General features: G+C 41.4%; 1 protein-coding gene across 1 annotated transcript in view; it reads left to right on the top strand.

Moving 5' to 3' along the window:
* The window catches only part of pla2g4f.1 (phospholipase A2, group IVF, tandem duplicate 1), a 40,143-nt gene extending 21,190 nt beyond the window's left edge, over nucleotides 1-18,953 (top strand). Inside the window, exons 7-21 of the mRNA XM_029752906.1 lie at nucleotides 121-163; nucleotides 1,793-1,847; nucleotides 6,430-6,569; nucleotides 6,674-6,781; nucleotides 6,906-6,940; nucleotides 10,996-11,134; nucleotides 11,405-11,541; nucleotides 11,853-12,075; nucleotides 13,551-13,668; nucleotides 13,956-14,093; nucleotides 15,827-15,934; nucleotides 17,044-17,223; nucleotides 17,399-17,568; nucleotides 17,737-17,923; nucleotides 18,255-18,953. Coding sequence (XP_029608766.1) covers nucleotides 121-163; nucleotides 1,793-1,847; nucleotides 6,430-6,569; nucleotides 6,674-6,781; nucleotides 6,906-6,940; nucleotides 10,996-11,134; nucleotides 11,405-11,541; nucleotides 11,853-12,075; nucleotides 13,551-13,668; nucleotides 13,956-14,093; nucleotides 15,827-15,934; nucleotides 17,044-17,223; nucleotides 17,399-17,568; nucleotides 17,737-17,923; nucleotides 18,255-18,475 — 2,002 coding nt within the window. The 3' untranslated portion in view covers nucleotides 18,476-18,953. The remainder of the gene's footprint in view (nucleotides 1-120; nucleotides 164-1,792; nucleotides 1,848-6,429; nucleotides 6,570-6,673; nucleotides 6,782-6,905; nucleotides 6,941-10,995; nucleotides 11,135-11,404; nucleotides 11,542-11,852; nucleotides 12,076-13,550; nucleotides 13,669-13,955; nucleotides 14,094-15,826; nucleotides 15,935-17,043; nucleotides 17,224-17,398; nucleotides 17,569-17,736; nucleotides 17,924-18,254) is intronic.
* The last annotated feature ends 4,278 nt before the right edge of the window (nucleotides 18,954-23,231 follow it).

The raw sequence follows: 23,231 nt of genomic DNA, 5'->3' as shown, positions 1-23,231 counted from the left end.
GGAGAACACTTTGTTAATGTTTCAATTAAGGATTGCTGCTTTAAACACCTTTTTTTGTAAGGGAACTACTTCCATGACTGAAAAAAAAAAGTTTGTGTTTCTTGTGTTCCCTGTTTGCAGTAAAGAGCCTGCTGGCGAGTATCTCTCTAATGGTGTACTAGTGGTAAGGGCATTCATTTGGTTTGCTGATCATTCTAAGGCAAAGTCAACATCACAAGGATGGTCAGAGATGGATAATGATGAGGTCAATAATGACAGGACATAGCATTGTGCTATGAGAACCAACAAATTATTCACACCCCTTTTTCCACATTTTGTTGTGTTACAGCCTGAATTTAAAATGGATTAAATTGAGATTTTGTGCCACTGATCTACACACTATATCCCACAATGCCCCACAATTTTGACAAATTAATAAAAAATGAAAAGCTGAAATGTGCAATAAAGGTAGTCAATATGGTTATTGAATGATTACCCCATCTCTATACCCCAGACATGCAATTATCTTTAAGGTCTTTCAGTCAAGTAGTGAATTTCAAGTGCAGATTCAACCACAAAGTCCAGGGAGGTTTTCTAATGCGTCGCAATGAAGGGCACCTACTGATAGATGGGTAAAACATTGAAAAAAGCAGACAAATATCAGTTTGAGCATGGTGAAGTTATTAATTATGCTTTGGATGGTGAATCAACACACCCAGTCACTACAGATTTACAGGCATCCTTCCTAACTCAGTTGCCAGAGAGTAAGGAAACCATGCAAGGATTTCATCATGAGGCCAATGGTGATTTTAAAACAGTTTAATGGCTGTGATAGAAGAAAACTAAGGACGAATCAACAACATTTTAGTTACTCCACAATACTAACTTAAATGACAGAATGAAAAGAATACAGTGTACATAATACAACTATTCCTAAACCTACACCCTGTTTGCAATAATGCACTAAAGTGTGGCAAATAAATTAACTTTTTGTCCTGAATACAAAGCATTATGTTTGGTCAAACACATCACAACACATTCATATTTTCAAGCATGTTATGGATATACTTGTCATCAGCAAGGACTAGAGAGTTTTTTGGGGGCATAAAAAGAAACAGAATAGAGCTGACCACAGGGAAAATCCTAGAGGAAACCAAGTACAGTCTGCTTTCCAACAGACACTGGGAGACAAATTCACCTTTCAGCAGGACAAAAACTTTAAACTCAAGGCCAAATATACAGTACACTGGAGTTGCTTGAATGTTTCTGGATTTGCTTGAATGTGGCCTAGTTACAGTTTTGACTTAAGTCGGCTTGAAAATCTATGGCAAGACTTGAAAATGGCTGTCTAGCAATAATCAGCAACCAACTTGACAGAGCTTGAAGAGGTTAAAAAATAATAATAGGCAAATATTGTACAATCCAGGTGTGCAAAGCTCTTAGAGACTTTCCCAAAAAGACTCACAGCTGTAATTACTGCCAAAGGTGATTCTAACATGTATTGACTCAGGGACTTCAACACTTATTTAAACAAGATATATTTTTTCATATACCTTTAAAAATGTTGTAATTTTTCTTCCACTTTGACATTACAGAGTATTTGGTGTAGATCATAAAAAACAAAAAAGACAATTACATTTATTTTAATCCCAATTTGTAACACAACAAAATGTGGAATAAGTTAAGGGGTGTGAATAGCATCTGAAGGAACTGTATGTGTAATATAATGCTGTACAAAATTAAGGCAAATAATTCACACCCACGAACAGAAGGCAATTCTATATGCTGATTATTGTAGTATACTTTGTCCTAGGCCTCCCCATTCTCTACTCTGGATGTGAATGTAGAAAAGCTGATGACCACTGCCAGTGAGTATCATTCAAATTATTATCTACTGTATCAGGTCTGCTTATTCTCCAGGTGCCTGTTGAACATAGTTTTGCCTTTACTTGACTCATAAAATGTTTGCAAAATTAAAGAAGAAAGTTCTATCAGTCTAAAGGCTGCCCCTGCTGCAAAGTTGCTTGCAATGTCCTCATTACATATTTTTCTTCGCATATCTTTTAAAAATATTTTCCTAAACCTCAATTTCTAAATACTCTCCTGCAACCCGCCTCACCCAATGTGGCGTGGATCTGTTTTTTTCCTGAAGTATTTCTATTTACTTCGGATCTGGAATCCCTCAACTGAAGCTAGCCAGCTAACTACCTACCACCTATCAGTCAGCAAACCATTGCTAGCGGTCATCAGCTAACCTTGAGCTCGGAATGCTCTCGCCAGTTCGAACAACGTGACTCAAACCAGAGCATAACGGACCTATTATTATTAAAAAATGTTCCCCATATCCCCGGATTCCTACCGCAAACTCTGAACATTTTCATCTGGATCTTCGCAACTAGCTAACCGCAATCCCGGGTGACTACTCCTGGCTAGCGTTTCCATCCCGGCGCAAGCACCAATTAGCCTGAAGCTAGCCCGGACAGGGCTCCTGTGCTACCACCGAAACCCACTCCTGGGCTACAATATCCGGACCCCTTCTACTGCCGGTACGGGGTACGGAACCCCGCCGATCCTCACCGACTGAAATACCGACATAATCTGCCCGAGGATTCCAACAGGCCCCTCAGGCGCGACGTCCGCTGAAGGCCCATTCTGCTAACCGCGGCCTACTAGCTACCTAGAGCTACTTGGAACCCTACTAATTCCATAACTGGTCTATTGACATCACCGCACGAAGAGGCAAAAACAGACTTACCCCGATCGCGACGTCCCCCAAAGGCTAACTTGCTAGCCCCGGTCTGTTAACTGCTAGCTTGCTTGTCCCGGTCTGCTAACTGCAAGCCTCGGTCTGCCAACTGCTTGCTTGCTAACCCAGTCTGCTAACGGCTAGCTTGTTTAGCCCCGGCCTACTAACTGTTAGCTTGTTAGCATCGGCCTGCTAACTGTCTGCTAACTGTCTGAATCCCTTGGCTACGCATGTGTCACGTCCTGACCAGTATTAGGGATTATTTGTAACTGTAGCTTGGGCAGGACGTGGCAGAGGGTATTTATTTTATGTGGTCCGGGGGTTATGTGTAGTGTAGAGGGGTGTTATATTTATGTGTTCCGGGGTTTGGGTGTATGTTCTGGTTTTTGGTTGTCTAGGGTTTTTCTGGTTTGTGTATTTCTTTGTTGTCTGTGTGGCTCTCGATCAGGAACAGCTGTACTTCGTTGTTCCTGATTGAGAGTCATATATTAGGAGCTTGTTTTCACCTGGGGTTTTGTGGGTAGTTGATTTTGCACTGCTAGTTGTCATTGCCTGCAAAACTGTCTCCTGTCGTGTTTTCTGCATTTCTTGTTTTTTTTCCGTGTTCAACGTATTTAATAAATATGATGTTGCGCACGCAACCCGCTGCGTATTGGTCCGACATGTGACAGCATGCCTCTCTCTAATATCAATATGCCTCGTTCATTACTGTCCTGGTTAGTGATTACTGTCTTATTTCACTGTAGAGCCTCTAGCCCTGCTCAATATGCCTTAACCAACCATGTTGTTCCACCTCCAACATATGCGATGACATCACCTGGTTTAAATGTCTCCAGAGACTATATCTCCCTCATCATTACTCAATGCCTAGGTTTACCTCCAATGTACTCTCCTCCTACCTTACCTTTGTCTGTACACTATGCCTTGAATCTATGCTATCGTGCCCAGAAACCTGCTCCTTTTACACTCTGTTCCAAACGTGCTAGACAGCCAGTTCGTATAGCCTTTAGCCGTACCCTTATCCTACTTCTCCTCTGTTCCTCTGGTGATGTGGAGGTTAATCCAGGTCCTGCAGTGCCTTGCTCCACTCCCACTCCCCAGGTGCTCTCATCTGTTGACTTCTGTAACCGTAAAAGCCTTGGTTTCATGCATGTTAACATTATAAGCCTACTCCCTAAGTTTGTTTTACTCACTGCTTTAGCACACTCTGCCAACCCGGATGTCTTAGCCGTGTCTGAATCCTGGCTTAGGAAAACCACCAAAAACCCTGAAATCTCCATCGCTAACTATAACATTTTCCGGCAAGATAGAACTGCCAAAGGGGGCGGTGTTTCAATCTACTGCAAAGATAGCCTGCAGAGTTCTGTATTACTATCCAAGTCTGTACCCAAACAAGTCGAGTTTCTACTTCTAAAAATTCACCTTTCCAGAAACAAGTCTCTCACTGTTGCCGCTTGCTATAGACCTCTCTCTGCCCCCGGCTGTGCCCTCGACACCATATGTGAATTGATTGCCCCATCTATCTTCTGAGCTCGTGCTACTAGGTGACCTAAACTGGGACATGCTTAACACCCTGGCCATCCTACAATCTAAGCTTGATGCCCTCAATCTCACACAAATTATCAATGAACCTACCAGGTACAACCCCAAAACCGTAAACACGGGCACCCTCATAGATGTCATCCTAACTAACTCGCCCTCCAAATACACCTCTGCTGTTTTCAATCAAGATCTCAGCGATCATTGCCTCATTGCCTGCATCCGTAATGGGTCTGCGACCAAACGACCACCCATCATCACTTTCAAACACTCCCTAAAACACTTCCGCGAGCAAGCCTTTCTAATCGACCTGGCCGGGGTATCCTGGAATGACATTGACCTCATCCCGCCAGTAGATGATGCCTGGCTATTCTTTAAAAGTGCCTTCCTCACCATCTCAAATAAGCATGCCCCATTCAAAAAATGTAGAACTAGGAATAGATATAGTCCTTGGTTCACTCCAGACCTGTCTGCCCTTGACCAGCACAAAAACATCCTGTGGCGTTCTGCATTAGCATCGAATAGCCCCCGTGATATGCAACTTTTCAGGGAAGTTAGGAAGAAACATACACAGGCAGTTAGAAAAGCTACGGCTAGCTTTTTCGAACAGAAATTTGCATCCTGTAGTACTAACTCAAAAAGTTCTGGGACACTGTAAAGTCCATGGAGAATAAGAGCACCTCCTCCCAGCTGCCCACTGCTCTGAGGCTAGGAAACACTGTTACCGCCAATAAATCCACTATAATTGAGAATTTCAATAAGCATTTCTCTACAGCTGGCCATGCTTTCCACCTGGCTACCCCTAACCCGGTCGACTGCCCGGCACCCTCCACAGCAACTCGCCAAAGCTCCCACCATTTCTCCTTCACCCAAATCCAGATAGCTCACGTTCTGAAAGAGCTGAAAAATCTGGACCCATACAAATCAGCCCGGCTAGACAATCTGGACCCTCTCTTTCTAAAATTATCTGCCGAAATTGTTGCAACCCCTATTACTAGCCTGTTCAACCTCTCTTTCGTATCATCTGAGATTCCCAAAGATTGGAAACCCACCATTGCGACCTGTACGCTCTCGTTGGTTGTCTCTCGCTTCATACTCGTCGCCAAACCCACTGGCTCCAGGTCATCTACAAGTCTCTGCTAGGTAAAGCCCCGCCTTATCTCAGCTCACTGGTCACCATAGCAGCACCCACTCGTAGCACGCGCTCCAGCAGGTATATCTCACTGGTCACCCCCAAAGCCAATTCCTCCTTTGGTCGTCTTTCCTTTCAGTTCTCTGCTGCCAAGGAACGAACTGAACGAACTGCAAAAATCTCTGAAGCTGGAGACTCATATCTCCCTCACTAACTTTAAGCACCAGCTGTCAGAGCAGCTCACAGATCACTGCACCTGTACATAGCCCATCTGTAAACAGCCCATCTATCTACCTACCTCATCCCCATACTGTATTTATTTATTTATCTTGCTCCTTTGCACCCCAGTATCTCTACTTGCACATTCATCTTCTGCACATCTACCATTCCAGTGTTGAATTGCTATATTGTAATTACTTCGCCACCATGGCCTATTTATTGCCTTAACTTACCTCATTTGCACTCACTGTATATAGACTTTTTGTTTTCTTTTGTTCTACTGTATTATTGACTGTATGTTTTGTTTATTTCATGTGTAACTCTGTGTTGTACGTGTTGAATTGCTATGCTTTATCTTGGCCAGGTCACAGTTGCAAATGAGAACTTGTTCTCAACTAGCCTACCTGGTTAAATAAAGGTGAAATAAAAATAAATAAATAAAATTAGTCATCAGTTTCTGGTTTGAACTAGTTTTGTCTGTTTAGTGTGAGGACATGCCTGGGGGATGTCTACTCTGTTACTACTATTTGCATTCTTCCTAAACCAGTTGCTCCTCTCTGTCTAGTCCTATCTAGTAGAGTGATCATAAGTTGCCACTTATTCTCTAAATACCTCCCAATGTATGTATGTATTGTCTGATAGGGTTAAAAATATAGAAGAGATGAAGGAGAAAGGATAGATCTCATCTGTCTGTCTGTCTGTCTGTCTGTCTGTCTGTCTGTCTGTCTCAGTGTGAGCATAATCAGACCGGTCTACACAGGATATTCATAGATCACTGAACTGAGCAACCACATCTATGTTGTTATTGTTCTAGTGAAGCAGAATGTGGTCCTGAAAATGTGTGGGGCCTTTCCAGAAGAGCATAAGATTCTTACTCCTGAGAAAACATCCAACCTGACCAAAACTCTGCGCTACTACATCAACAGAGACCTGGAGACAGAGCTTTGCATGAGGGTGTGGTTAACTTATCCTTCACTTGTCCAATATCTTCCCCATCTTTATACAAGTTCCATATGATTTTTTTTAAAATTCCACAATCATGTGTTTTGTATCCCCAGGATAAAATGGGTGAGGTAGAAGATCCAAATGTCACTGGCTTATCTACTGTTCCACTCCTGCACCTTCCAGCCAGTAATGATTTCAAAGTATCTTTACCTGTGGGAGAGGTACAGTAGACCTAATTTAAGTCTTTGCACCCTTCTAGTGTGTGCATAAAGTGCCAGAGAAAGCTTATTGATGAACGATGCTTATAAAGCCCATATGATTTACATCGACACTCTCCCTTCACAGGACATGGTGGATCTACATTTGAGAACAGAGGACTGGTAAAGTGCTTTCCTTTTTACGAAACAAACCATCAGTATTTGAAGAGTTTCTTTCCAAAACGCTATATATCCATTTTCAGAAATATTAAAATAGCTTGTATTGTTTAAAGAAATTATGAAAGAGATTGGTGCGTTTTTTTCACTATCTAATCATGGCATTGTTCAATGACAAGCATGTATTTGTTTAATATCTTTCACTTGACGGTTTCATTTCAGAGAGACAAATAATCATGTTTTTTTGCCAAATGCTATATATCTGCCTCAGTTACAGAGAAATAAGTAGTACAGCTATGGCCGGTTGTGATACAGCCCTGGATCGAACCAGGGTCTGTAGCGACGCCTCTAGCACTGCAATGCTGTGCCTTAGACCGCTGTGCCACTTGGGAGTATATATATACGGTACCAGTCAAAAGTTTGGACACAGCTACTCATTCAACGGTTTTTCTCTACTTTTACTATTTTCTACATTGTAGAATAATAGTAAAGACATCAAAACTAAGAAATAACACATATAGAATCATGTAGTAACCAAAAAAGTGTTAAAAAAATCCAAATATATTTTATGTTTGAGAATCTTCAAAGAAGCCACCCTTTGCCTTGATGACAACTTTGCACACTCTTGACATTCTGTCAACCAGCTTCATGAGGAAGTCACCTGGAATTTATTTCAATTAACAGGTGTGCCTTGTTAAAAGTTCATTTCTGGAATTTCTTTCCTTCTTAATGTGTTTGAACCAATCAGTTGTGTTGTGACAAGGTAGGGCCGGTATACAGAAGATAGCCCTATTTGGTAAAAGACCAAGTCCTTATTATGGCAAGAACAGCTCAAATAAGCAAAGAGAAACGACAGTCCATCATAACTTTAAGACATGAAGGTCAGTCAATCTGGAACATTTCAAGAACTTTGAACGTTTCTTCAAGTGCAATTGCCAGTTTCATCAAGCGCTATGATGAAACTGGCTCTCGTGAGGACCGCCACAGGAAAGGAAGACCCAGAGTTACATCTGCTGCAGACAATAAGTTCATTGGAGTTACCAGCCTCAGAAATTGCGGACCAAAAAAATGCTTCACAGAGTTCAAGTAACAGACATATCTCAACATCAACTGTTCAGAGGAGACTGCATGAATCAGGGCTTCATGGTCGAATTGCTGCAAAGAAACCACTACTAAAGGACACCAATAAGAAGAAGAGACTTGCTTGGGCCAAGAAACACAAGCAAAATACTTAGACCGGTGGAAATTTGTCCTTTGGTCTGATGAGTCCAAATTTGAGATTTTTGGTTCTAACTGCTGTGTCATTGTGAGACACAGAGTAGGTGAACGGATGATCTCCGCATGTGTGGTTCCCACCACGAAGCATGGAGGAGGAGGTGTGATGGTGTGGGGGTGCATTGCTGGTGACACTGTCAGTGATTTGTTTAGAATTCAAGGCACACTTAAAACCTGTTGAGGCCACGGGTTAGCAATGAACCTTGAGACGGGATTGCTAGCAAGGCTGGAAATTCAAAACATCAAAAATCTAATAATTTCAATTTCTCAAACAATCAACTATTTTACACCATTTAAAAGATAAACATCTCCTTAATCTAACCACATTGTTCGATTTTCAAAGAGGCTTTACGGCAAAAGCATAAAGTTAGATTATGTTAGGACAGTACATAGCCACAAAAGTACAAACATCCATTTTCAATTCAAGGTCAGGCGTCACCAAAAGCAGAAACCAGCTAAAATTATGCACCAACCTTTGACAATCTCCATCAGATGACACTCCTATGACATTATGTTATACAATACATGCATTTTTTGTTCCATCAAGTTCATATTTATATCCAAAAACCGCATTTTACAGTAGCGGTGAAATTCTGATTTTTTTCTTCTCTGAAATGCTTCCGGTGAACAACGTTACAATTTTCAAAATTACTATTCGAAAACATTGGTAAATTATAATATTGTCATTCAAATAATTATAGTTTAACATTTCGTAAATGATACTGTCTTGCCAGATTTCAAAATAACTTTACTGGGAAATCACAAGTTGCAATAAACCAGGTGCTGTGCTAAGAACAATAAGCTAGCCTAATTAGCTTAGCATCATCTTGTAACCATGTAATATCAATAATACTATTGTCAATAATCCATTACCTTTGATTATCTTCATCCATTGGCAGTTCCAGGAATTCCAGGTCCACAACAAATGTGGTTTCTTTTGACAAAGTTCATAATTGATGTCCAAATAACTCCAAGTTGTTCCATGTTGTTAGCGCTTCGGTGGCTACTAAAAAGTAGCGCGGGGGGGGTGTGTGAAGTCACGGCAAAAAGTTAAAAAAGTTACAAAAATAATCTATTTATGTTTGTTCAAACATGTCAAACGTTGTTTAGCATCAATCTTTAGAGCCATTTTTAACGTGAAACATCAGTAATGTTTCAACCTGACTTCACCTGTGTCTAGAAAAACGTTTTTTAAAAATGTCTCGTGTCTCATGATTGCGCAGGTGCAGGCCATAATGGAAGTGACGACATCCCACGGACGTCAACTTCAATGCATTCTAATTTGCTCCCTGTTAATCATGGAAGCTTCAAACAACTTTATAAAGATCGCTGACATCTAGTGGAATCCGTAGGAGTTGCGAACTGAATCCTTTCTCACTATGGTATCTAATAAACAATGACACTAAATAGTACAGCCACAAAATTCTCATTTTTTTTAATCTATTTTTCTCAGGTTTTTGTCTGCAATATGAGTTTTGTTATACTTACAGACACCATTCAAACTGTTTTAGAAAATTCAGAGTGTTTTCTATCCGAATGTGTTAATAATATGCATATCCTAGCTTCTGAGTTGGTGTAGGAGGCAGTTAAAAATGGGCACGTATTTTTTTCAAAATTCTCAATACTGCCACCGTGGCCCGTAGAGGTTTTAACCAGCATGGCTACCACAGCATTCTGCAGCAATATGCCATCCCATCTGGTTTGTGCTTAGTGGGACTATCATTTGTTTTCAACAGGGCAATGACCCAAAACACACCTCCAGGCTGTGTAAAGGCTATTTGACCAAGAAGGAGAGTGATGGAGTGCTGCATCAGATGACCTGGCCTCCACAATCACCTCACCTCAACCCAATTGAGATGGTTTGGGATGAGTTGGACCACAGAGTGAAGGAGAAGCAACCAACAAGTGCTCAGCATATATGGTAACTCCTTCAAGACTGTAGGAAACCATTCCAGGTGAAGCTGGTTGAGAGAATGCCAAGAGTGTGCAAGCTGTCATCAAGGCAGATGGTGGCTACTTTGAAGAATCTAAAATCTAAAATAGATTTTGATTTGTTTAACACTTTTTTAGTTACTACATGACTCCATATGTGTTATTTCATATTTTTGATGTCTTCACTATTCTACAATATAGATAATAGTAAAAATAAGAAAAAACCCTTGAATGAGTAGGTATGTCCAAACTTTTGACTGGTCCTGTATATATATATATATTTGTAATAATAATTTAATACAGTAATATGAGATCTGTATGTAAAACATTTACATTTGACATTTTAGTCATTTAGCAGATGTTCTTATCCAGAGCGACATACATTAAGTGCATTGATCTTAAGATAGCTAGGTGAGACAACCACATATCACAGTCAAATAAATATACAGGATGCTAACCTTCCATTCCACCTAAACAATAGATGTACGTATAGCGTTTTGCAAAAAAACCCTACATTTTCATACACATCTAAAATCTATTCATAAAAAAATCTGAGAACAGTAATATTTTACACACACATGAAGGTATCCATAAGCAATAATTTCTGATGAAAAAAACACAAAGAATTGGTTGATATAGATATAGATGGAAATAAACTCTTCATTTCATTCAGAAGTATGCAAACACGTGGCATATTTAGTTGTTATTAATGTGTTAGATGTGTGTGTGTGTGTGTGTGTGTGTGTGTGTGTGTGTGTGTGTGTGTGTGTGTGTGTGTGTGTGTGTGTGTGTGTGTGTGTGTGGGTTCGTGCGCGGGTGGGTGGGTGTATTGTATGGCCTCTGTAAATCCACAGCCCAGACATTGAATTTGAGGTGCGTCTTGATTTTGACATCCCTCCGGAGGAAAAAGAATTCCTGAAGAAGAGAAAGGTGCTAGTGGGCCAGGCCTTACGAAAAGAGTTGGGCCTCACCTCTCCCCCTGACCCTAAAAAGGTGATGATTTTTATGCACTAATTTACACACTGCACTGATTGCTGCTTATCATCCATAATTTCAACACTAATGGAGACTGAATATTGATGCTGAGCAAATTTGTTTGTCTTTTTTCAGTCTCATTGTTGTGGGGAAATTACTAATTTCTACTGTGGTGTGCAGATGTCGTCCACTGTCATTACGAAACAAGTCTCAACAGAATGTGTTAAAACGGATTGACTGACAGATGGAAGATCCAACCAGAGATGTTGTTTGTCTTTCTTCCCCCAGTTGCCTGTTATAGCTGTGGTTGGCTCAGGGGGAGGGACCAGAGCAATGACCGGCCTGTATGGCAGTCTGAAGGGGCTGCAGAGACTGGGCCTACTGGACGCTGTGAGCTACATCACTGGTGTGTCAGGCTCCACATGGTAAGCATGGCATTTATCTCCATTGCAATTAAATCTGCAGTATACTATAAGCTGAATGAATGAATGAATGAATGAATGAATGAATGAATGAATGAATGAATGAATGAATGAATGAATGAATGAACAAACAAACAAAAACTAACAAACAACATTTTGTCACTTTGAATGTCCTTATGAGCTCAGACAGTTTTGGCTCACAGGTATTTTTACTCTGTAATCTCCACAGTACTCTAACCTGTCTTCACTTACTACGTTTATACTACTGAGACTCCTACTTACAGTAAGTGACATAACACATTCCTGTTCAACAGGGCCTTAGCCACCCTGTATCAGGAAGCAGATTGGTCACAGCGTGATATGGATGAGTCCATCTCGGCTATGGAGGAGGAAATCACCAAGAGCTTCCTCAGTGCCTTCACCACTGAGAATCTGCAGTACTACAAACACCAGATGGCAGACAAAGAGAAGGAGGGACATATGGTGTCACTCATAGACATGTGGGGTCTGGTCATTGAGCACTGTCTCTATGGGAAGGTACAGCAGCCTACTGTACACTCATACTTTACAATACACACTGTACTAATCACACTTCAATAGGAAGAAGTTCCGCAGAAATGGTTTTGTCGCCTGTAATTATAGTGCCTTTAATTACATTGAAACTATGAGATGTTTTTTCTACAGACCCACTATTATGTCTTTCACACTGAGTTATGATACTTTACATAATGTGTTTTGCGAATTTGGTTGCAGCACCGTATTTGACAGATTGATTTCTCCCAATGATGTATATAAACCCTGGATTCCTGATGCTATTGGCCATAGAGAGGCTTTGAAGCCACCAGTTGGCCATATTGGTACTCCCCAGTAGGAGCAGTCCTCAATGGGAATGAATTCTAAAGTATTTCAATTACATTTTTCAAGGACAAAATTACATGTATTTAAGTATTTTTTGTTGTGTTGGGTACAGTAACATTAGTAATCTCTAAAAAAATATATACTTTAAGGAAAATGTATGTTTAGCTCACATAATATAATTTCAAAGTATGCATTAAGGTGTCTGTAAAATAATATTGTGGTAAAAACAAATGTAGACATTAATAAATGCATTATATAGCTTCCAAAATACTTTTTTACTACGGTGGGGGAGTACCAAGACGGAGGCACGGTGGTATCAACACAGCGCCCCCCTGTCAGTCATCTAGTGTATATATAAATCATTGGTGAGAACTCTAACAACCAAGAACCAACCTCTGTCTTCAGCCTATTCTGATTGCTAGAGTTTACCAGAGATTAATCTGATTAAATGAATATAATCAAATAGCAGGATGATTGCTGGTAGGCACGGAACACAAAATGACTATAGGATCGAGCAGATCCAGAAACATGGGTAAATCAATCCTGTCAAAACAAAGCATGACTGACATGACTATTTGTCACACCCGCTAAAGAAATGAGCCACCAAATCAGAAAAGAGGGGCAGAATTGGCTCTTCACTTAGATAGTAGATTCAAATGCGATGTACCCGACCTAGTATTTAACTTTGTAACTGTGTGGCAATCTAGATAGTCTTAATTATTGAGAGGCAGCTCTCTATTTGAATGGAGCAGGGTTGGCTGGCAACCTGCTTTCTCATTCAAGTCTCTCACACTCCACACTGTGGGTCTGGGAGTGTTTATCACCAGGTCTCTCTGATGTCACAGCAAGCCTTGCTCTGTGCTCAGTCAGCCACTTCAGCCTGGCTGTCACTACCCATGGAATGTGGGGATTGTGGTGCCCTAACTCCCTGCTATCAACCAACCACCATCTAGGATCCAAACAACCCTTTCGGAATAGAATAAAGGTGGCAAAAACGAATGTAGACATTAATACATGCATTCCTATAGCTTCCAAAATATGTTTTACAATGGTGGGAGAGTGCCAAGATGGAGGCACGGTGGCTTCAACACAGCGCCCCACATTAGTGTTGTATATACTGTATAAATCATTGATTTCTCCTGTGGGGTTTGTAGAAGAAAACCAGTACCCTGTCTGACCAGCAGAAGGCAGTATCAGAGGGCCAGAACCCTTTACCCATCTGTACTGCTGTCAACCTGAAGGACGGAGTGAAAGGCACCACAACCGAGTTTGGTAAAGCTGTTCTAGCAACTTATGTTTGATATGTATTTTAATGAAACCCAAACAATGGTCCACATGTTGAAGCAAGGAATATTGTAACATCATTTTGATGGTGTTAACTTATGTTATTTACATATCCTTATGTATCCAGTTATACACTAAAAACGTTTTAGTAGTAGGAGGCGACACATAGATAAAATGTCTTACAACCGATTTAAAATAGCAGTTGCAGTATAAATTACCTATACATTTAATAATAACTGAACAATTTGTTTATCTTTCTATTCCTATCCTTTTAGAGTGGTGTGAGTTCACACCATATGAGGTCGGCTTCCCAAAGTATGGGGCCTATGTCCATGCGGAGGACTTTGGGAGTGAATTCTACCTTGGTCACATGGTCAAGAAACATCCAGAGATGCATATCGCCTATCTGCTTGGTGAGAGAACACTTATTTGTGTGTGTGCATGCGTTTCAGAGAGCGAGAGAGAGAGAGAGAGAGAGAGAGAGATATACAGTTGAAGTCGGAAATGTACATATACCTTAGCCTGTCTTAGGTCAGTTAGGATCACCACTTTATTTTAAGAATGTGAAATGTCAGAATAATAGTAGAGAGAATTATTTATTTCAGCTATTATTTCTTTCATCAGATTCCCAGTGGGTCAGAAGTATACATACATTCAATTTGTATTTGGTAGAATTTCCTTTAAATTGTTTAACTTGGGTCAAACATTTCGGGTAGCCTTCCACAAGCTTCCCACAATAAGTTGGGTGAATTTTGGCACATTCCTCCTGACAGAGCTGGTGTAACTGAGTCAGGTTTGTAGACGCTTTTTCAGTTCTGCCCACAAATTGTCTATAGGATTGAGGTCAGGGCTTTGTGATGGCCACTCCAATACCTTGACTTTGTCCTTAAGCCATTTTGCCACAACTTTGGAAGTATGCTTGGGGTCATTGTCCATTTGGAAGACCCATTTGCGACCAAGCTTTAACTTCCTGACTGATGTCTTGAGATGTTGCTTCAATTTATCCACATACTTTTCCTTGAAGCCATCTATGAAGCCATCTATTTTGTGAAGTGCACCAGTCCCTCCTGCAGCAAGGCACCCCCACAACATGATGCTGCCACCCCCGTGCTTCACGGTTGGGATGGTGTTCTTCGGCTTGCAAGCCTCCCCCTTTCTTCTCTAAACATAACGATGGTAATTATGGCCAAACAGTTTTATTTTGTTTCATCAGACCAGAGGACATTTCTCCAAAAAGTACAATCTTTGTCCCCATGTGCAGTTGCAAACCGTAGTCTGGCTTTTTTATGGCGGTTTTGGAGCAGTGGCTTCTTCCTTGTTGAGTGGCCTTCCAGGTTATGTCGATATAGGACTCGTTTTACTGTGGATATAGATACTTTTGTATCCGTTTCCTCCAGCAGCTTCACAAGGTCCTTTGCTGTTGTTCTGGGATTGATTTGCACTTTTCGCACCAAAGTACGTTCATCTCTAGGAGACAGAACGCGTCTCCTTCCTGAGCGGTATGACAGCTACGTGGTCCCATGGTGTTATACTTGCGTACTATTGTTTATACAGATGAACGTGGTACCTTCAGGCATTTGGAAATTGCTCGCAAGGATGAACTAGACTTGTAGAGGTCTACAATTTTTTTCTAAGGTCTTGGTTGATTTCTTTTGATTTCCCCATGATGTCAAGCAAAGAGGCACTGAGTTTGAAGGTAGGCCTTGAAATACATCCACAGGTACACCTCCAATTGACTCAAATTATGTCAATTAGCCTATCAGAAGCTTCTAAAGCCATTACATCATTTTCTGGAATTTTCCAAGCTGTTTAAAGGCACAGTCAACTTAGTGTTTGTAAACTTCTGACCCATTGGAATTGTGATACAGTGAATTATAAGTGAAATAATCTGTCTGTAAACAATTGTTGGAAAAATTACTTGCGTCATGCACAAAGTAGATGTCCTAACCGACTTGCCAAAACTATAGTTTGTTAACAAGACATTTGTGGAGTGGTTGAAAAACTAGTTTTAATGACTCCAACCAAGTGTATGTAAACTTCCGACTTCAACTGTATGTCACAATATACCTGCCACTAATGATCTATGGATTTCAATGTAAATGCAATACTTTCTACAGTATGGGCACCTTTGCCTCTGTGTTGACAGGTCTTTGGAGCAGTGTCTTCTCTGTTAACCTGACCCAGCTTTGGGACTTTGCAACTGGAGGTCAGACATCCTGGAGCACATGGCTGGGGGAAGATGTCAACAAAATAGGTCTCTAACATGTATATTTGGTATTTAGTATTTATTAGGATCCCCATTAGCCACTGCATAAGTATTAGCTACTCTTCTTGGGGTCCACATGACATAATACATAATACAGAACATTATTAGTCAAGGACTGAAATATGTCACAAATAGCCTACAGTACATACACACAATATTATGTCTAATTTATAGGACAGTGCAAATTGCAATACAATATACTGTATATAAAATGGCTATGTCTCTTTGTGCAGTAAGGTTCTTTTATTGTTTTTGAAACTGATTTTATTACTAGCTTGAGTTATCTGGGGTGGCAGAGAGTTAGTCATGGCTCTATTTCATACTGTGCGTTTCCCAGCCTCTGTTCTGGACCTGGGGACTATGAAGACTCTTCTGGTTGCTTGTCTTGTGCTGTACCGATGAGAGTCCGAACTGTGCGCCCACTGCTTGAACAGACAGTTCGGTACCTTCAACACATCAATACCTCGCACAAAGATCAATAGTGATGCGGTCAATTTCTCCACAACTTTGAGCCAGGAGAGACTGATACGCATGTTACTGACACTTTCCCTCCGTGTTCATCTAAGTGCTATACTTGCTGCTTTGTTCTGGACCAACTGCAATTTACCTATGTCCTTCTTTGCCGCGCACAGACCACACAGCTGGGCAGTAATCCAGGTGCGACAAAACTAGGGCCTGTAGGACCTGTCTGATCTACTGAGACGTCAAGAAGGCAGAGCAACGCCCTATCATGGACAGACCTCTTCCCATTTTCGCAACCATTGAGTCTGTTTTGACCATGACAGCTTGCTATCTAGGGTTATACCAGGCAGTTTAGTTTCCTCAACTTGCTCAATAGCCACATTACTCAATAATTGATCTAAACGAGGTTTAGCGTTGAGCAAGTGATTTGTCCCAAAAATGATGCTTTAGTTTTTGATATATTTAGCACCAGCCTATTGCTAGTCACCCATTCTAAAACTGACTGGAGCGCTATGTTAAGTGTCCCAGTTATTTATTTGACTGTTGCAGCTGACATACTGCTCTGCCAAACTCACAATAAACTCTGTGCGGCAATGTTTGAGATGTTTGACACCACTCCGCTTCTTCCTCTAAAGAAATTGACAATGAACCAAGCACCCTGGACACCTACCTCTTCAAGCCTATCACTAACACTGCCTCAGCGCTGACCAGCTTATTTACCAGCCGGCCAGTCATCACTCAGATCTACAACTTCATGCGTGGGTTCTTCCTCCACCGGAACTACAACGACAACAGCAACTTTACACCCTGGAAAGGTGCCATGCATGAACCACCCGAACTATTGCTGTTAAACCAAATTCAACATGGATTTACTCAAACACTGTTATACAGTGTGTGTGTGTGGCACCAGCAGTCTATTTATGCATTGTATTATTAATGCATGTAGATTCAGATTATGTTTGTGAAGTTTTTCTCCCAATCTTGCTGCAGATAAGCATCCAGATGCCTTCCCCAACAGACTGACTCCAGCTGACCCCACATTCTACCTGGTGGACTCTGGGTTCTCTATCAACACAGGCTGTCCCCCTGTCTTGAGACCAGAGAGGGGTGTTGACATCATCATGTCCCTCAACTATTCGTGGTGCGAGGACCAATTCAAAGTAAATGGGTTGAGTTTATGAATAATACAAGAGTGAACTTAATTAGCTAGATCCATATTTCGCGCAGGTTTCGCACACACACACTAGGCCAGAAGGTGCATATGACTTGTAATTGCCATACACGGTGTTTGAATTGTCTGACTGACATCTCTTGAATCGATCTACCAGGTCCTAAAGAGGACTGAGGTTTACTGCAAAGACCACAGCATCCCCTTCCCCCGCATTGACTTCAGCAGCCTGGAGGGACAGCCCCTGAAAGAGCTCTACGTCTTTGAGGATGAGGAGAACCCCAAGGCTCCCATAGTCCTTCACTTCCCTTTGGTCAACATCTCATTCAAAGAGTTCAAGGCCCCTGGTAAGCACTGTCAAGATTATCATAATTGTAAAAGAAGCAGAGCTAGTCAATGAGCTACTGTAACTAGCTAATGGCTCAAGCTGTCAATATGCCATTCACCCTGTGCCTGTCAATCAAATCAATATTCTGTCAATTTTCAATGTTGTGTGCTTTAGAGATCAGGGCCAAAAATAATTGGCCTAAACCGTTGTATCGTATTGTATTGTATTGTATTGTATTGGACTGGACTGGATTGTATTGCACTTTGTTTATATTGTTGGTTAAACTATAGTTTGATGTTTGTTCGTTTAATGTTTAAGGCTGACAGTATTTTTATGTTCTCATTCTGAAGGTGTGGCACGTCAGGGTGAGGAGGAGAGGAAGGCAGGGGATATTGACATTAGCTCAAGCAGCTCCCCCTACCTCACCAAACATCTCACCTACACAGAAAAGGACTTCCGAGCACTGACAGACCTTACCTCATACAACATCCAGAACAACAAGGAGCAGATCCTACAGGCTCTCGGGAAGGTCCTCGAAAGGAAGGTGCCTGTGGAAGAATCATATCATTGACAGGGGCCCCTCCATGGAGGAAGAGAGAGAACAACATGCCTACAGAGCAGATTTAGAGGAGCAACTCTAACTGCAATTTCTTGGTGGTGCGTCCTAAGCCGTGTTTCTAAAGGTTTAAAGGGGAGAATGCATTTTCTTGTAACTTTGAGTTCTTGTTTCCGAGCTCCTAGTCTACATTCCATGGGTTGTTTATCTAGACTGTCTTTTTTTTAACATTCTACCTTTATGAACCTTACTGTATGTTTCATATTATGAATTGTATCTTGTTGAGTTCATTTTAGCACAGAACTCCTGTGTGTTTATACACACATAGTATTTTCTCTCTTAGAGGTTATTCTGGAGACACATGTAACCACGTTAAATCGTATTTCTTGATAGTAATTTACTCTGCTTTATTATGTACCATGTCTTCAATGTATACTGTTATTGTTTGAAAGTTAATTAATTCATGACTAATAAATCTATTAGTTGATTTGAGTAAATGCATTTTTACTTTTTTAACTTATTTTCATAAGTTAGTAATGGTTACTGTTAAATTGCCTAATTGCACACACACATTAATGCTTCGAGATCCTCACGGAGTACGCCTTCAAAACACTGTCAAATAACTGTCACACTAAAGCAACACTCACAGGAAAAATAAATGTTTACAAAGTGGTTCTTTAACACAGGCGTCTTTTGAAATGATAGAAAGCTTGGCATCTGTCCCAGAGCAAATGAGACTTCTAAACATTATGTGTTTGGTGGTAAAGACAGAGAGCAGGCTCATTGGAAATAACTTCACGATCCGAGCTCTGTCTTGAGACTCATAATATGGGAATTAGATTGTGTTAATGGCACTGGGTCCAGCATACAGCATTGTATCTAAAGGACTGAATTGAAATCGTACACAACTCATCATAATGCAAATATAGACTTGATGGAAAAGGTATACTTTCAGCACTCCAGCTTTTCAAATGCTTTTGCTATTGACCTAACTTTAGAGGTTAATTCCTTCAAAGTGGTGCAGGTGGTAAAATGCAATTCTCTGGTGATGTGAGAACACATGATGGCCTATGCTTGTGACATTGCTGATACTTCAGTCAAGGTCCAGAGGATGGAAAAATAAATTACCTAAATAAACGGATTGAACTGAGATTCCCTCCGCAAGGCAATCAAACAAGCGAAATGTCAGTATAGAGACAAAGTGGAGTCGCAATTCAACGGCTCAGAGTGGCAGGGTCTACAGACAATCACGGACTACAAAAGGAAAACCAGCCACATCACGGACACCGACGTCTTGCTTCCAGACAAGCTAAACACCTTCTTTGCCCGACGCGGCCCGCTAACAAGGACTGTGGGCTCTCCGTCTCCGTGGCCGACATGAGTAAGACATTTAAATGTGTTAACCCTCGCAAGGCTGCCAGCCCAGACGGCATACCTTGTTGCGTCCTCAGAGCATGCGCAGACCAGCTGGCTAGTGTGTTTACAGACATATTCAATCTCTCCCTATCCCAGTCTGCTGTCCCAACATGCTTCAATATGGTCACCATTGTTCCTGTACCCAAGAAGGTAAAGGTAACTGAACTAAATGACTATCGCCCCGTAGCACTCACTTCTGTCATCATGAAGTGCTTTGAGAGACTAGTCAAGGATCATATCCCCAACACCTTACCTGTCACCCTAGACCCACTTCAGTTTGCATACCGCCCCAACAGGTCCACAGACGATGCAATCGCCATCCCTCTGCACACTGCCCTATCCCATCTGGACAAGTGGAACACCTACGTAAGAATACTGTTCATTGACTTTAGCTCAGCATTCAACACCATAGGACCCTCCAAGCTCATCATTAAGCTTGAGGCCCTGGGTCTAAACCCCGCCCTGTGCAATTGGGTTCTGGACTTCCTGATGGGCTGCCCCCAGGTGGTGAAGATGGGAAACAACATCTCCACTTTGCTGATCCTCAACACTGGGGCCCCACAAGGGTGCATGCTCAGCCCCCTCCTGTACTCCCTGTTCACCCATGACTGCGTGGCCATGCACACCTCCAACTGAATCATCAAGTTTGCATACGACACAACAGTAGTAGGCTTGATTACCAACAATGACGAGACAGCCTACAGGGAGGAGGTGAGGGCACTCGGAGTATGGTGTCAGGAAAACAACCTCTCACTCAACGTCAACAAAACAAAGGAGATGATCGTGGACATCAGGAAACAGCAGAGGGAGCACCACCCTATCCACATCGACGGGACAGAAGTGGAGAAGGTTGAAAGTTTTAAGTTCCTTGGCGTACACATCACGGACAAACTGAAATGGTCCACCCACACAGACAGTGTGGTGAACAAGTCGCAACAGCACCTCTTCAACCTCAGGAATCTGAAGAAATTTAGCTTGTCACCTAAAACCCTCACAAACTTTTACAGATGCACAATTGAGAGCATCCTGTCGGGCTGTATCACTGCCTGTTACGGTAACTGCACTGCCCACAACCACAAGGCTCTCCAGAGGGTGGTGCGGTCTGTACAACGCATCACCGGGGGCAAACTACCTGCCCTCCAGGACACCTACACCACCCGATGTCACAGGAAGGCCAAAAAGATCATCAAGGACAACAACCACCCGAGCCACTGCCTGTTCACCCCGCTACCATCCAGAAGGCGAGGTCAGTACAAGTGCATCAATGCTGGGACCGAGAGACTGAAAAACAGCTTCAATCTCAAGGCCATCAGACTGTTAAATAGCCAGCACTAGCGCAGAAAGGCTGCTGCCTACATACAGACGTGAAATCATTGGCAACTTTAATAAATGGATCACTACTCACTTTAATAATGCCACTTTAATAATGTTTACATATCTTGCATTACTCATCCCATACAGTTCAAGTCGGAAGTTAACATACACTTAGGTTGGAGTCATTAAAACTTGTTTTTCAAAAACTCCACAAATTTTTTGTTAACAAACTATAGTTTTGGCAAGTCGGTTAGGACATCAAATTTGTGCATGACACAAGTCATTTTTCCAACAATGGTTTACAGACAGAGTATTTCACTTATAATTCACTGTATCACAATTCTAATGGGTCAGAAGTTTACAAACACTAAGTTGACTGTGCCTTTAAAGAGCTTGGAAAATTCCAGCAAATTATGTCATGGCTTTAGAAGCTTCTGATAGGCTAATTGACATCATTTGAGTCAATTGGAGGTGTACCTGTGGATGTATTTCAAGGCCTACCTTCAAACTCAGTGCCTCTTTGCTTGACATCATTAGAAAATCAAAAGAAATCAGCCAAGACCTCAGAAAAAAAACTGTAGACCTCCACAAGTCTAGTTCATCCTTGCGAGCAATTTCCAAATGCCTAAAGGTACCACGTTCATCTGTACAAACAATAGTACGCAAGTATAAACACCATGGGACGACGCAGCCATCATACAACTCAGGAAAGACATACGTTCTCTCTCCTAGAGATGAACATTCTTTTGTGCAAAAAGTGAAAATCAATCCCAGAAAAACAGCAAGAACCTTGTGAAGATGCTGGAGGAAACAGGTACAAAAGTATCTATAGCCACAGTAAAACGAGTCCTATATCGACATAACCTGAAAGGCCGCTTAGCAAAGAAGAAGCCACTGCTCCAAAAACGCCATAAAAAAGCCAGACTACGGTTTGCAACTGCACATGGGGACAAAGATCATACTTTTTGGAGAAATGTCCTCTGGTCTGATGAAACAAAAATAGAACTGTTTGGCCATAATGACCATCGTTGTGTTTAGAGGAAAAAGGGGGAGGCTTACAAGCCAAAGAACGTCATCCTAAGCGTGAAGCACGGGGGTGGCAGCAACATGTTGTGGGGTCGCTTGCTGCAGGAGGGACTGGTGCACTTCACAAAATAGATGGCATCATGAGGCAGGAAAATTATGTGGATAGATTGAAGCAACATCTCACGACATCAGTCAGGAAGTTAAAGCTTGGTTGCAAATGGGTCTTCCAAATGGACAATGACCCCAAGCATACTTCCAAAGTTGTGGCAAAATGGCTTAAGGACAACAAAGTCAAGGTATTGGAGTGGCCATCACAAAGCCCTGACCTCAATCCTATAGAAAATTTGTGGTCAGAACTGAAAAAGGGTGTGCGAGCAAGGAGGCCTACGAACCTGACTCAGTTACACCAGCTCTGTCAGGAGGAATGGGCCAAAATTCACCCAACTTATTGTGGGAAGCTTGTGGAAGGCTACCCAAAACGTTTGACCCAAGTTAAACAATTTAAATGCAATGCTACCAAATACTAATTGAGTGTATGTAAACTTCTGACCCACTGGGAATGTGATGAAAGAAATAAAAGCTGAAATAAATCACTCTCTCTACTATTATTCTGATATTTCACATTCTTAAAATAAAGTGGTGATCCTAACTGACCTAAGACAGGGAATTTTTACTAGGATTAAATGTCAGGAACGTAAACTTCCGACTTCAACTGTATGTATATACTGTATTTTATACCATCTATTGTTACTTGCCTATGCCACTCTGCAATTGCTCATCTATATATTTATATGTATATATTCTTATTCCATTCCTTTACTCAGATTTGTGTGTATTAGGTAGTTGTTGTGGAATTGTTAGATTACATGTTAGATATTGCTGCGCTGTAGGAACTAGAAGCGCAACCATTTCGCTACACTCGCAATAACATCTGCTAACCGTGTGTATATGACGAATACAATTTGATTTGATTTGATACAAATGTATACCTCATTTGATCAATTCCTGACACGTT

This window comes from Salmo trutta, chromosome 5 (genome assembly GCF_901001165.1).
Source record: "Salmo trutta chromosome 5, fSalTru1.1, whole genome shotgun sequence".
Lineage (NCBI taxonomy): Eukaryota > Metazoa > Chordata > Actinopteri > Salmoniformes > Salmonidae > Salmo > Salmo trutta.
The sequence above is the reverse complement of the archived record's forward strand: the minus strand, read 5'-3'. Positions and strand labels throughout refer to the sequence as shown.